The following is a 15,476-nucleotide window of genomic DNA, read 5'->3' as shown; positions in this document are numbered from 1 at the left end:
AGTGACACACAGGAAGTCCCCGTCTCCTTTGCGTCCGGGTTGTCCGCCCCTGGCCAGCTCTTTAAGGTTCCGGTGTGGAAGTGGAAGTTGAGGGAGTCAACTGGCCTCTTTGCGGGGTCCTGAGGAGATCGAGTGAGTGAGTCTGTGTGTCGTCTGTCTGTGTCTGTCTGTGTGTGTGTCTGTCTGTGTGTGTGTCTGTCTGTCTGTCTGTCGGAATTCATGGCCAATGCCCAGCCTCGCTTGAAACCCTTCTCATGTGGAGTCTTGCTTCTTTGATGGGTATCAGTGGGATTCACGGGTCGGGTTCCACAAAGCCTTTTTGCTTTCTTTTTCTTTTTGGTGCCGGTCGTAGGGTTCGAACTGAGGACTTGGCGCTCGAGCTCCGTCTCTGGGCGTGTCGCTGGGCTTTTTTTGCTCAAGACTCGCACTCTGCCACAGTCACGATGAAAGCTGGAAATTGCACCATTGCAAAAGCTTTTGCTTCTGTACCTTCAGAAATCATTTTGTACCAGAATTCCAAGTTTGTGGGTACTAGTGGGATAGCCCCACTCCCTGCATTTAAGCAGACACCTCCTGACAAAGGATCTGGTTGAAGATTTCTTCTCCACGGAGATTTCTTCTCTCCCACCCCGGTTCGGTGAACCTAAATTGATTATTTTTGACAGGAATCATCTTATTTGTTGTATTATTATTATTGTCTGTCCTGGGGCTTGAACTCTGGGCCTGGCTGCTGTCCCTCAGCTCTTCAGCTCAAGGCTAGTGCTCTACCACTTGAGCCACTGCACCACATCTGACCATGATGGTCAGATCTCTGCTGCCACGCTGACTCCAGTGGAGTCTGCTTAGCATGGGAAACCTGCTTTCAGACCTGAGAATGGGGCTTCACAGAAGCCTATCTCTGAGAATGGGACTTCACCGAAGTCTACCTCAGAGAATGGGGCTTCAAAGAGGCCTACCTCCTGAAAAGGCTGGCAAGCCCCTGGGAAAGATGTTTCTGTTCCTGTTTTTCTTTTCTTCACTGTATAGGAGTGCCTATTAATCTTTTACTGTTCCTGCTGCTCATTGTACTTACTCTACTCATGCTCAACATTCCCTTATTCAAGGCTCTTTCTTAAAAGTGTTGATGACTCCAACATCTGATGAGTGTCTTGAGAATATGACTAACTCACCAGAGTTAAGTGCTACCCTGAAAGCCTCTCTTATGGAGGCTAGTAGACAAGTCATAAGTAAATATAAAAGTATTGGGGGGTTTTATGACATCACTTTAGCAAAAGAAATTGTAAGAGATTTACAAGAAGCTGTAGGCACGGCTAGAGCAGAAAGAGTGTATGGCTATTGGAGACTTTCCTTTAATCCTAAAGCATATACAATAGATTCATATAGATATCCTGTAGATAAAAAAGATGTAGAAGGATATTTAGACCAAAAGCTAAATAAGATTCCTAAAAGGTTGGTAGATGGAAGGTGGCAATGGCTTATCAGAGGAAAATGGGGGGATCCTCCATTATCTAGAGGACCCCAAAGACTTCCCCCAGATCCATAGCCTTTTACAGGTGTGTATGATAAGGATGGCAACCGTTGGGTAAACTACTTAGGAGAAAGAACTTCCTATTACTCTCTTTCATTTACTGAGAGACTTGCTAGATCTAGGCCTTCTTGGTGCTTACTATTAAAGAAGGAACAAGAAAGATCTTATAAGACAGTTAAGGCCTCTATAGAAAAGAGTGAACAATTATGTGAAAGGGTTACAGAAAAGACACTGTGAGCTTAAATTTGATATATGGCCAGATTTAACTAAGTATACTGAATATCATGATTTTTGGCCACAAATTGGGGACCTTCTAAAGAATGGCAAAGAAGCACAATTGCTTAGAAAAGATTTAAAACATATAAAGTATAAAATTAAACAAAAGTAACTATGAAGTACTAGAGTTCATGCCTTTCTGTTCAGCACCTTGCCCATATGCTCTGGTTAATGGTTAATAGGTGATAAACATCGAAACCCATTGTATTTCTTAAAAATAGAGGTAAAGCTGAAAACAAGTGCCTATTGTCATAACTCGTCAGAGCAGGCAACCAGCTGGTGACCACCCAAGAACAAAGCCCTGCAGCAAGATTGTGTAACCTTTTGCCCTTTCTCATGGAGACTTTTGCTATAAAAGCTTGTTATCCTCTGCATTAAATCGCACTCAGCATCCACTCCTCTTGTCTGTGAGTTGTCTGTTTGCCATCTCCCCACCTATTCCAGTTCCTCCACTAGGTGTCCTCCGTGGTCCCGACGGAGCCGGTCCACGGTAGTCTGCCTTCTGAGTAGCTAGGATTACAGATGTGAGCCACCAGGGCCTAGCTGCCAACATTCATCCCCGTGAGACAGCACCCCCCCCCCAATGACCCAAATCACCCTCCAGTAGGCCCCCACTTCTTTTTTTTTTTTTGTCGGTCATGGGGCTTGAACTCTGGGCCTGGGCGCTGTTCCTCAGCTCTTCAGCTGAAGAAGAGTGCTCTACCACTTGAGCTACAGCGCCACTTCCGGTTTTCTAGTGGTTTATTGGAGATAAGAGTCTCACGGTCTTTCCTGCCCGGGCTGGCTTTGAACCGTGATCCCCAGATCTCAGCCTCCTGAGTAGCTAGGATGACAGGCATGAGCCACTGGCGCCCCGCCTAGGCCCCACTTCTTAAAGCTACCACTGTCTCCCAATATGGGCCACACTAAGGACCAAGTTTCCAATACTTGCACCCTTGAGGGGCACAAATCATGAACCTTTTCCACGGGATGGCCTCGAATGTTCTTCACTGAACCTCACATCATAGGTTGAGATAGTGGTTCAGATAGGTGAGAAGCATCCCTAGTTCTAGTTGGCTACGGTGGGGCACACCTGTAATCCCAGTTCCAGGGTCCCAGCCACCATACCCTGTATTAAAAATAATAATAAAACCGCCTATAATCCTACCTACTAAGGAGGCTGAAACCAGCCCGAGCAGGGAAGTCCGTGAGACTCTAATCTCCAATAAACCACTCAGAAAACTGAAAGTGGCACCCAGTAGTAGTGTGCTAGCCTTGAGCAAAAGAGCTCAGGGACAGCCCCTCCACTAGTCCCTGAGCACAAGCCCCAGGACTATTTCCCCCAAAACAAACAAACAAGAAGCCTGGCCTTGGAATCCTTTTCTGGTTTGATATGATCCCTCTGCGTGAATTCCTAACGCTGATGCTACCACCTTCTATGGGGTTCTCATCAGAGCCCATCTGTTCATATGTGTAAAACTCCAATCCTAGAATTTCAGATTCCAAATCAAGGAGCTAAAAACTTAAAAATGAAGGCACCCAGCCTGGAGTTTTTTGTTCCAGCAATGGAAAACAAACTTAGAAGAAACTCTAAGATTCTGTCTTAGAGCCCACCATTTTAGGAGAGCTGGCCCAATGAGACCTATAGCCTATTGCATTTAGAATTTAGCCTGTCATTCTTCAGGACCCTGCAGAGTCTCTCCCAGTGGGTTTTCCAGTACAGGGAAAACTAATTGAAAATTTTCATTGATTGGGCCAGTTGCTGGTGGCTCATGCCTATAATCCTAGCGATTCAGGAGGCTGAGATCTGAGAACACTCCTCTTTCTGAAGAGCCAGGGAAACCAAGATAAGCCCTGAGAGAGGTAAAGGCCCTGACAACCCTGTAGCTACCCTCCATAGGGGACAAATTGTCCCTTCCCCTTGGGGTGAGAGGGATGGTGATCCAACCAGATGCTAGAAGAAGTGTGACTCCCCCAAGAGGCATATAGAAGGGAGACTCCAGGAACCTGCATTGGGCTCCTGATTTCTTCTGGGTCCCACTTCTTCCTCTCTTGCAGTAAAAGTCTGTACTTACCTCCTCCTCTTCTTTGCCAGGTAAGCAGGTGGACAAGACCTCACATGGCAAAAGACAACCCTCCCAGCTGGGAGTCCTGGTTGGGGCTTTATTTGCCCTTTAATAGCTAAGAGGCTTGCCCCAGTTTCCCTGGTGCCTCATTCTCACTTTCAAATAAATGTCACCTTTGCTTTCACTTCTGCCTCTGCTCTCTTTTTAGGTTTTATATATGTGTGGGGCTGGGATCAAACCAGGGGCTCACTGGTGGCAGGCCCAGACTTAATCACTGAGCTGCACCACTAGCCCTCTTTATTGTGTTATTTTCTAAAGAGGAAACATTCCTGGAAAAATGTCCAGGATTTGAAATGCTAGAAATGGGATTGTTGGGTGTAATGGGTTACATTGATGCTGAGAAACTGCCTTCGTGGGTTCTGTTCGTCAAATTTTACCCTATACTTCGTGTGTGTGTGGGGGGGCGGGTTGTGAGGCTTGAACTCTGGGCTTGGGCAAGGCACACGCTCTACCACTTGAGCCACAGCACCACTTCCAGTTTTCTGAGTGGTTTATTGGAGATAAGAGTCTCTGGACTTTCATGCCCAGGCTGGCTTTGAACCTTGATCCTCAAATCTCAGCCTCCTGAATAGCTAGGATTACAGGCGTGGGCCACTGGCACTCTGCTACCCTACACTTCTTGAGATACTGTATTCCCACACACCAACACTAATGTGGGAAAGTTTAAGCTTCTTGATCGTTCCTAATTCTATAGAAAGCCAGTGTTTGGCTTTTTATTAATGTATGGTTTTAGCAAACTCCTTGTGCTCTTTTTGGTGCCCTGGGTTTTGAACCCAGGGTCTCACGTTTGTTAACAGGAATTCTACATCAAGTCACACCTCCAGCTGTTGTCTCCTATTTACTTATTTGCAAGTCCTTAGGTTTGAACTCAGGGCATGCACACTTTCTCTGAGCTTCTTTTGCTCAAGGCTAATACTGCACCACTTGAGCTACAGCACCACTTATGGCTTTTTCTGTGTTATGTGGTACTGGGGAATAGAACCTAGGGCTACATGCATACTAGGCAAGCACTCTACCACTAAGCCACATTCCCAGCCCTCCTGTTACGTTTTGAAACAAAATATCGCTCTATGTAGCCAGGGTTGGCTTCAAACTTGAAATCCTCCTAAGGACTAATCTACCTGAGTGTTGGGGTTACAAGCACGAGCCCCCACACGTGGCTTTTAGTATACATACACACACACACACACACACACACACACACACACACACATATTTTTTTTTTTTTTTGGTCAGTCCTGGGTCTTGAACTCTGGGCCTGAGCATTGTCCCTCAGCTCTTTAGCTCAAGACTAGTGTTCTACCTCTCGAGCCACAGTGCCACTTCCAGTTTTCTGAGTGGTTTATGGGAGATAAGAGTCTCCTGGAAGGGCTGGGAAGGTGGCTCAGTGGTAGAGTGCTTGCCTTGCATGCATGAGGCCCTGGGTTTGATTCTTCAGCACCACATAAGCAAAAAAGAAAAAAGCTGGAAGTGGCGCTGTGACTCAAGTGGTAGAGCGCTAGCCTTGAGCTGAAGAGCTGAGGGACAGCCCAGAGTTCAGGCCCCACGACCAGACCACCCCCCCCCCCCCAAAAAAAAAAGAGTCTCCTGGACTTTTCCTGCATGGGCTGGCTGTGAACCTTGAACCTCAGATCTCAGCCTCCTGCGTAGCTAGGATTACAGGCGTGAGCCACCACACCCTGCTACTTTGAGTATATTTTAACTGTTCTTAGAATTATTTTTCTTACTTTCCCCCAGTCTTGAGGCTTGAACTGAGTGTTGTCCATGAGCTCTTTTTGTCACATGCTCTACCACTTTGAGTCACAGGTCCATTCTGATTTTCTGGTGGCTGTTTGGAGAGAAGACAGACTTTCCTGCCTAGGCTGGCTTTAAACTGCTATCTTCAGATCTCAGCCTCCTGAGTAGCTAGGGTGACAAGCATGAGCCACCAGCGCCTGGCTGAATTTTTTTTTTTTTAATCCAGTGATTGGTTATATACTTTGTAGTCAGTTGTGTCAATTTACCCTTTGTGGACAACACTTTGGCAGGACCAGGCTGATGAAAAATGACTTAAAGGAAAAGCACTCACCTTTCCCCTCACAGTAAAATCTTAGAACTTCCCTGGCTTGCTGAATCATCTCCCTTTCCCCTCCTCCTCCCCAAACATACCTTAAGGCTGTGAAAGAGATAACTTGTGATCGGAGGCCGTTTCTAGACAAGATGTTGTAAAAACCCCTTTTTCCTGAAACTCAAGATTCCATCTTTGCACAAAGAGCCCCTTCCTTTCTTCCCATCCTTTGCCCCCCTGCCCCTGATGTGTACCCCACCTGACCTCACTCTCCCTGCCTGGCTGAAGAAGAGTGGTTGCACATTTCTTCTGGTACTTGAAATACTTCCTTAATATTTCCTAAATATTAATAATAATTACACAGGCAAAATGAAAAAAAATCCAACTCTGGCACTTCCATAAATTTATCTGCATGCATACACGTTAAAAAACCATAACTAAATTACATTGTGCCAGTACAAAGGCTTGAACTCAGGACCTGAGCACTGGGGCCGGCGCTCTATCACGTGGGCCACAGTTCCACTTCCAGTTTTTTTTGGTGATTAATTGGAGATAAGGGTCTCACAGACTTTCCTGCATATTACAGGCAAAACTAAGTTAATTATTTTGTCACTGGATGTAGGTGAAAACTATTAGGGGTATTTATATGGTAAAGGCAGGGGGTCAAAGTTATGTTCTAGTCATTCCTGGTGTTACTTTTTGAGTTTCTGGATGTTTGGGGCATTCTTTCCAGGTAAGCATGCATCCTGCCATAAAACAGATCCTTATCTTTGAGCTAAGGAAGGTATCCTGTTGTCTGCTTTTTGGGGCCAGTTGCATAAGTTTTGGGGAGGCATTTCTCTCAGGAAGGAATGCATCCTGCCGTCTCTCTTTGAAGTAAAGATAGTGCTTCTGTGTTTCTAAATACCATGTTTCTTTCTTTCTTTTTTTTTTTTTTGGGTCCGGTCGTGAGGCCTGAACTCTGGACCTGGGCGCTGTCCCTCAGCTCTTCAGCTCTAGGCTAAAGCTCTACTACTTGAGCCATAGCGGCACTTCCGGCTTTTTTCTTTTTGCTTATGTGGGGCTGAGGAATCGAACCCAGGGCCTCTGGCATGCAAGGCAAGCACTCTACCACTGAGCCACCTTCCCAGCCCCTAAATACCATGTTTCTGAATTGCCTTCACCAGGCCTCTTTTTCCTCAATTTATCCTGACTCAATTTCACTCTGCCACATCCTCCACGCTCATCCTGCCCCAAGCTCATTGTCTGGGGTTAAAAAAAAAATTCTCTTGAGCATCGATCCACTCGTCCCAATCCTATCCCAGGGCCTCAACTCCATCCCCCAAACGCCTCCCAAGCTTCTTCTTGGGGTTCCCATTATGGGAAGCGTAATGCAACCCCTAAGATTTCCCCCGAACGTGGGGTTGCTTCAGCGACTCAGGCTCGGTTCCAGATTCCGCCCCGTGACATGCTATCCGAACTGGGTCTAGGCCGAAGCCACGCCCCGAACCAGACCACGCCCCCAAGATGCCACGCCTTCCACGCTTGCTCTGCTTTCTCCGTACGAGCGGGACCTCGTCACGCCCACCAGCCGTGACCACGCCCCACTATTTATTCAAGGCCACGCCCACCGAGTTGGCGCTTATCACCGGCCTGGCCTCTGGGCCTCGGCCCCTCACGGCCCCTCACAGCTCCCCGCGGCCCCACCGGCCAGGCTCGGTCTCGGTCACCGGCCCAGGCCTGCAAACCGGCCCCAGCCTTAGGCAGTGGGAGTTCTGGAAGCCCACTATTTCCTCAGGAAAAGTTCTGGAAAAGTGAGTTTTGTCAGTCGACTTTTGGAAGTCACGGCCAGAGCCCCTCCAGGCCGCTTCCCGCACCGCTGCGACCGGAAACGGAAGTGCGTGTCGGTCAGTGGAACCATGGCGTCTTTAGTGGACCTGCCGGACTTGGTGCTTCTGGAGATCTTCTCTTACCTCCCGGTCCGGGACCGGATCCGCATCTCCAGGTGCCGCCCCGCTCCTCGGGGGGAAGAGCCGGGCAGGGGCGCACCCGGAGATGCCGACCGGGACCCTGGCGAGGCCGGGGTCGCGCTAACGACCGGTCACCTCCCTCAGGGTCTGTCACCACTGGAAGCGGCTGGTGGACGACCGCTGGCTGTGGCGACACGTCGACCTGACGCTGTACACGGTGAGCGGGGCCTGCGGCGGGGGCGGGGCCCGAGGGGGCGTGGCGGGGGCGGGGCCCGAGGGGGCATGGCGGGGGGCGGGGCCCGAGGGGGCATGGCGGGGGGCGGGGCCCGAGGGGCGTGGCGGGGCGGGGCCTCGGCGCAGCCTGGTTTTGCATGGGGTCCATTCCTGCCCCGCCCACCCCTGCCTGGCCCGGATGTTGAGGGCTTTGGGGAGGGGGTGGATTCGTGCCCAAGCTCGTGCTTGGTGCTTTAGCAAATATTAGGTAGGACTGCTCAGCGTTTTTCGTTGTTATTGGTGGTGGTGATGGTGGTCGGTTGGTTTGGTTCTGCTGGTTCCACTTGAGCTACGCTTGCAGTCTAGCATTTTGCTGGCCCATGGGTCATGCAGTCACATGGATTTCTCTGCTCAAGCCATCCTTGGATCTCGAGCCTCTGGATCTCAGCCTTTTGTGTAGCTGGGATGACAGGCAGGGAGCCATCAATCAAGCCTGGTGTGTGTGTTGGTAATGGGTCATTGTGCCCTTGGGCACTGTCCTTAGCTTTTTCTCTCAAGGCTGGAGCTCTACCACTTGACCCGCAGCTCCACTTCTGGCTTTTTGCTGGTGAATTGGAGAGAAGAGCCTCACAAATTTTGCTGTCCAGGCTAGCTTCGAATCGTGATCTTCATTTCTCAGCCTCTTAAGGTGTGAGCCACCGGTGCCTGGTTCCACTTGCTTTACCACGCTAGAAATCCAATCTTACCTTTAGTCGTCCCTTGGTGAGGACATTGGTTCTAAGAGTGCAAAAGTCCCAGGATGCTGACATCTATATAAAATGACCTGGTGTCCTGTGTACATTGCCGGTAGACTTTATCTCCAGATGACTTAGAACATCTGGTAGAGGGCTGGGAAGGTGGCTCCGTAGTAGAGTGCTTGCCTCGCATGCATGAGGCCCTGGGTTCATTTCTCAGCACCACCTAAGCAGAAAAAGCCGGAAGTGATGCTGTGGCTCAAGTGATAGAGTGCTAGCCTGGTGCAGAAGAGCTGAGGGGCAGTGCCCAGGCCCAGAGTTCAGGCCCCATGACCAACAAAAAAAAACCCTGAAAACAAAAAGAACATCTGATAGAATTCAAGCTGTGTGGAACTAGTTGGTTTTTGTCATGTGATTTTTTTTTAAAAATCAGCCCTGGGGCTTGAACTCTGGGCTTGGGTGCTGTCCCTAAGCTCTTCAGCACAAGGCTAGTGCTCTACCACTTGAGCCACAGTGCCACTTCTGGTTTTCTGGTGGTTAATTGGAGATGAGAGTCTCATGGACTTTACTGCAGGGGCTGGCTTTGAACCATGATCCTCAGATCTCAGCCTCCTGAGTAGCTAGGATTACAGGCATGAGCCACCAGCTTCCAGCTTGTCATGTGATATCTTTAGTCATCTAATAATTTTTAGGAAATGATGACCCCCTCCCCCCCAAAAAAATAGGATTATGTCTGTTTAGCACAGATGTCTTTGTCTAAGTTGTTTATGCTGCTGTTGATTGATAGGAAGTCCCCAGAGGCTGGCCTGAAGCCACAGCAGTTCCCCCTAGGGGCTTTGCAACATCTGCCGCTCCACATCTGGTTTATATCTTAGCGTGTATAACCTAAGGAGTATCTCATCCAGCACTTTGCCAGGAAAGGTTGATTTTTACCTATTGGCTTTGTGCCTATTTTGTATTTTGCTGACTAGGGCTTCTACACTGGGGAGTTAGTTTTTTTTTGTTTTTGTTTTTTTTGTTTTTGTTTTTTGGTCCAGTTGTGGGGCCTGAACTCTGGGCCTGGCCACTGTCCCTCAGCTCTTCAGCTCAAGGCTAGTGCTCTACCACTTGAGCCACAGTGCCACTTCCGGCTTTTTTCTTTTTGCTTATGTGGTGCTGAGGAATCGAACCCAGGGCCTCATGCATGCAAGGCAAGCGCTCTACCACTGAGCCATACTTCCCAGCCCACACTAGGGAGTTAGTTATCTGCCAGCAGCCAATATTTCTATTCAATTTCTAGGAGCCAAACTTACAGGACTACATTTGGCCAGGAAAATTTGTTTCCTTTGTCCAAAAATAGTCAATAAAGATGAACATGGTGGTGGGTCCCTGTAATCGCAGCACTGACACATGGATGTCATGAGTTCAAGGGCAGCTTGGGCTATGTAGGGAGTTAATCTCAAACAAAACAAAGTATTATTCAATAAAATGTATACTGTGAAGCCAGGCATGGTAGTACAGGCCTATAATCTTAGCAGTCAGGAGGCAGAGGCAGGAAGAACTGGTTTGAAGCTGGCTTGAACTACATAGTGAGACTGTCTCAAATCAGTTATGCTCTAGACTGGGGATGTAACTCAATGGTAGGGTATTCTGGGTATTTTAGGGCCCTGGATTCAGTACCCAGCACAAAATATTAATTCAATATTTATTTTTTGGTGCCAGTTCTGGGGCTTGAACTCTGGGTGCTTTCCCCGAACTTCTTTTGCTCAAGGCAAGTGCTCCACCACTTGAGGCACAGATCTACTTCTGGCTTTTTTGGTGATTCACTGGAGATAAGAATCTCATGGATGGGCTGGGAGGTGGCTCAGTGGTAGAGTGCTTGCCTTGCATGCATGAGGCCCTGGGTTCAATTCCTCAGCACCACATAAGCAGAAAAAGCTGGAAATGGCACTGTGGCTCAAGTGGTAGAGCGCTTGCCTTGAGCTAAAGAGCTGAGGGACAGCGCCCAATCCCAGATTTCAGGCCCCACGACCGACAAAAAGAAAAAAAAGAATCTCATGGACTTTCTTACCCTGGCTGGCTCCAAACCACAATCCTCAAGTCTCAGCCTCCTAAATTACTAGGAGTGAGCCACCAGCACCTGGTTATGACTTTCTGTAAGACAACAACAACAACAAAAACGCACATATGTATGTATGTATATATATGTCTATACAATAAATTAAAAAATAAAACAAAAATATGCGTCTAATATGCTAGGGGCAGTTTCAACCTGTTTTAGTCTGTACCTGTTTCTCCCAGAGGTGGCCATCAGTCAAAAGGTTATAGATCCGGGTGTGGTGGTGCATGGCTGTAGTCCCAGCCTCTGGAGGAGCCATCGGCAGCGGCCAGATGGGTGTTTGAGGCCAGCCTGGGCGGCACTGGCAGACTGGGGCTTCCAGGGCCACACCTGCTTTTCTGTGTTGCGTAGGGCGCAGTGGGAACCGCTCTGCACACAGAAGGACCTGGGTTCTAGCAGTCAAAATGGGGATGCCAAACCACCTTGCCCGGCAAGCCCAGAGGGGACACCCGAGCCCATGGCGGGGTGTGCCCGCCACCAGCTGGGCACCGCCGGGACTCCCCTGGCCTCTGACCCGTCACCCCCATCCCTGGCTCTTACAGATGCGGCCTAAAGTCATGTGGCACCTGCTTCGCCGGTACATGGCGTCGCGGCTGCACTCGCTGCGGCTGGGCGGCTACCTCTTCTCGGGCTCCCAGGCCCCCCAGCTGTCCCCTGCCCTGCTGAGGGCCCTGGGCCAGAAGTGCCCCAACCTGCAGCGCCTGTGCCTGCACGTGGCCGACCTGAGCATGGTGCCCATCACCAGCCTGCCCAGCACGCTGAGGACCCTGGAGCTGCACAGCTGCGAGATCTCCATGGCGTGGCTGCTGAAGGAGCAGGACCCCACGGTGCTGCCGCTGCTCGAGTGCATCGTGCTGGACCGCGTGCCCGCCTTCCGCGACGAGCACCTGCAGGGCCTCACGCGCTTCCGGGCACTGCGCTCGCTGGTGCTGGGCGGCACCTACCGCGTCACCGAGACCGGCCTGGACGCCAGCCTGCAGGAGCTCAGCTACCTGCAGAGGTTCGAGGTGCTGGGCTGCACCCTGTCCGCCGACAGCACCCTGCTGGCCATCAGCCGCCACCTCCGCGACCTGCGCAAGCTCCGGCTGACCGTGGGGGGCCTGTCCGCCCCGGGCCTGGCCCGGCTGCAGGGGATGCCAGCCCTGGAGAGTCTGTGCCTTCAGGGCCCCCTCATCACCCCGGAAATGCCCACCCCCGCCGAAATCGTCGCCTCCTGCCTGGCCATCCCCAAGCTCCGAGTGCTGGAGCTGCAGGGGCTGGGCTGGGAGGGGCAGGAGGCGGAGAAGATCCTGTGCCGGGGGCTGCCCCACTGCGTGGTCATCGTCAGGCCCTCCCCCAAGGAGTCCATGGACTGGTGGATGTGAGGGGACACCCCTCTCCCGGGCCAGCCAGGAGGGCGGGCCGTGGTGGAGCACCAGGACAGAGCCCAGGGCCTCGGGACGGGGCGTCGGAGGGTGCCCGGCGTGTGGGCATGGCCACGGGCAGGGCTTCCCCCCACAGCCCGCCTCGGGGAGGCCCATCCCACGTACGAAACAGCCACCAGAGCTACCTCGTGATTACCCTGTCCAGCGCAGACCCTGCCCTATATGCAGGCTATATGCAGTGCCTTTCCCCGGGTCATCCTCAGGGTTGTGTCCTCAGGACCCCCGAGGGGCTGGAGCTGGGGCCTGGGGCCCCGCCCTTCTCCAGCCCAGGAGGATGATCCATGCCTGAGCTCGAACCTATGCAGTCCCTTCTCTCCGCATGCGAGGCATTGGATCTTAATGCTCCAAGCCTGTCTTTGCATAGCCAAATGTTTCCAAAGGTTCTATTTTGTATTCTGCTTTTTTCAAGTTTTCCATGGTATATATTTTGCTATTAAAAAAAAAACCAATAACCATTTTTTTAAAGCATTTGGTTCATTCATTCCACAAGTGTTTCTCGAACACCCATTAGTTTTTAGGCATGGTAGCCGGAGCTGTAGTGGAAGGGGCAGGTTCATAAGCAGGTCAGTACATTGGGATAATTCTGGAACATGGGGAAGGTACTGCCACTTAGTAAGGGACGCAGATGAGAAAGCAGCCAGCAGCCATGGACTGAGGAAGAAGAGATGGAGGCTGGGATGTGGCTCACGCCTATAATCTTAGCTACTCAGGAGGCTAAGATTTGAGGATTGCAGTTCAAAGCCAGCCCCTGTAGGAAAGGCCGTGAGACTATTTCCAATAAACCTCCAGAAAACCGGAAGTGGCGCTGTGGCTCAAGTAGTAGACCGCTTGCCTTGAGCTGAAGAGCTGAGGGTCAGTGCCCAGGCCCAGAATTCAATCCCATGACCAACGCACCCCCCCCCCCCAAAAGAATGAGTGCTTGTCTAGCATGTGCCAAGGCCCTTGAAAAGGTGGGGGTGGGGAATGAACTTGGCACTACCCAGAAACAAGAAGGCGGTTGCTGTGTCAGGCAGTGTCTGCAGGTGGCTCAGGATGTGGGGTTCCAGTAACAGCTCCTCTTCCTGCCCTTTGAGGTGGAATTCTTTGAAGATGCAGGTGTCAGCAAGCCCAGGGTCCTGGGCGCCTACCTGTGAGCTAGAGTGAGTCAGGGGCAGATGGAGCTCAACCTCAGGTCTGTGGAGCCAGGAGAGAGGGCTGTGAGCTGGGCCTGTTAGGGGAGCTGGACTCGGTTCTTTCCTGGGTTTTCTTCACAAGGACCCCAGATGTGACCATGCTTGGTCTAACTGTCCAAATCTGTGACCATCCCTACCAACCTGAGTCACTGACTCTCACTGCACCTTACCTCTAGAATCTGCAATGATTTTTGTTGTTGTTGCTGTTTCTGTTTTGTCGGTTGTGGAGGCTGAACTCTGGGCTTGGGCACTGTCCCTCAGCTCAAGGCTAGCGTTCTACCACTTGAGCCACAGTGCCACTTCCGGCTTTTGCTGCATATGTGGTGCTGAGGAATCGAACCCAGGGCCTCATGTATGCAAGGCAAGCACTCTACCACTGAGCCAACTTCCCAGCCCTGTTTGGTTTTTTTAGATAGGGTCTTACCTGTAGCCTAGGCTGACCTCTAATTTGTTCCTCCTACATTGGCCTCACAGAAACTGACATAAGCCAGGCGCCAGTGGCTCATGCCTGTAATCCTAGCTACTCAGGGGGCTGAGATTTAAGGATCATGGTTCAAAGCCAGCAAGGGGGGTGGGGGTTGGCAATGTGGTTCAGTGGTAGAGTGCTTGCCTAGCATGCATGAAGCCCTGGGTTCGATTCCACATAAACAGAAAAAGCAGGAAGTGGGAGAGTCGTAGCCTTGAGCAAAAGAAGCTTGGGGACAGTGCCCAGGCCTTGAGTTCAAGCCCAACGATTGGCAAAAAAACCCAAAAAACAAAAACCCAAAAAAACAAAAAAAGCCATCACGGGCAGGAAAGTCCGTGAGACTCTAATCTCCAGTAAACCACCAGAAAACCAGAAGTGGCGCTGTGGCTCAAGTGGTAGAGCGCTAGCCTTGAGCTAAAGAGCTGAGGGACAGCGCCCAGGACGAGTTCAAGCCACACAACTGACCAAAAAAAAAAAAAAAAAAAAAAGCTGACATGCAGGTATGCATTACCACACTCAGTTTGGTGACCCTTTTTCTTTTTTTGTCAGTTGTGGGGCTTGAAATCTGGGCCTGGGTGCTGTATGCTCTACCACATGAGATGAGTCTCATGTCACATGGATGTTCCTTCCCGAGCTGGCTTTGAACCTTGATCCTCAGATCTCATCCTCCTGAATAGTTAAGAGTTACAGGCGTGAGCCACTGGCGCCGTCAGTGACCCCCTTTTTTCACGTCTGCCTCCAGAGGGTATAGGCAACACCTACCAGTGAGTCACACCCCTTGCTAAAAGTAACGTATCCTAAGCTAAGCACAGTGGTACATGCCTATAGTCTCTCTGTAGCATATCACTTGAGTCTGGGAATTCAAGACTAACCTGAGCACCAAAGTAAGCCTGCCTCAAAAACTTCTTGCCAGGCGCCGGTGGCTCATGCCTATAATCCTAGCTACTCAGAAGGCTGAGATCTAAAGATCACAATTCAAAGCTAGCCTGGGCAGGAAAGTCTGTGAGACTCTTAGCTCCCATAAATCACTCAGAAAACCAGAAGTGATGCCATGGCTAAAGTGGTAGACTGCTAGCCTTGAGCTGAAGAGCTAAGGGACAGCATTCAGGCCCAGAGTTCAAACCCCATGACCGACAAAAAGAAAAAAAGGGGTCACCGAACAGAGTGTGGTAATACACACCTGTAATGTGAGCTTTTTAGGTTAGGGATATAGCTCAGCATTACATCACTTGCCTGGCATACACAATCATCACACGCAAAAAACTTTTTTATTTTATTTTTTTAAAACTTTTTAAAGTCTTAAAAATTGTGTTTAGAGCTGGGCACAGTGGCTCACACCTATAATCCTAGCTACTCAGGAGGCTGAGATCTGAGGATCATGGTTCAAAGCCAGTCTGGGTAGAAAAGTCCATGAGAGTCATTTCCAATTAACTACTCAGGAAAAGCCATTAGTGGCGGTGTTGC

General features: G+C 50.3%; 1 protein-coding gene across 1 annotated transcript; it reads left to right on the top strand.

Moving 5' to 3' along the window:
• The first annotated feature begins 7,579 nt into the window (after positions 1–7,579).
• Fbxl12 (F-box and leucine rich repeat protein 12) lies at positions 7,580–12,835 on the top strand. Its single transcript, XM_042693754.1, has 3 exons — positions 7,580–7,940; positions 8,050–8,122; positions 11,493–12,835. Exons 1-3 carry the CDS (start codon positions 7,855–7,857, stop codon positions 12,312–12,314), a joined length of 981 nt encoding a protein of 326 aa, XP_042549688.1. The 5' UTR covers positions 7,580–7,854; the 3' UTR covers positions 12,315–12,835.
• Positions 12,836–15,476: the final 2,641 nt, after the last annotated feature.

This window comes from Dipodomys spectabilis, unplaced genomic scaffold, assembly GCF_019054845.1.
Source record: "Dipodomys spectabilis isolate Male_0828 unplaced genomic scaffold, ASM1905484v1 ptg000173l, whole genome shotgun sequence".
Taxonomy (NCBI): domain Eukaryota; kingdom Metazoa; phylum Chordata; class Mammalia; order Rodentia; family Heteromyidae; genus Dipodomys; species Dipodomys spectabilis.
This window is presented reverse-complemented; position numbering and strand designations above follow the sequence as displayed.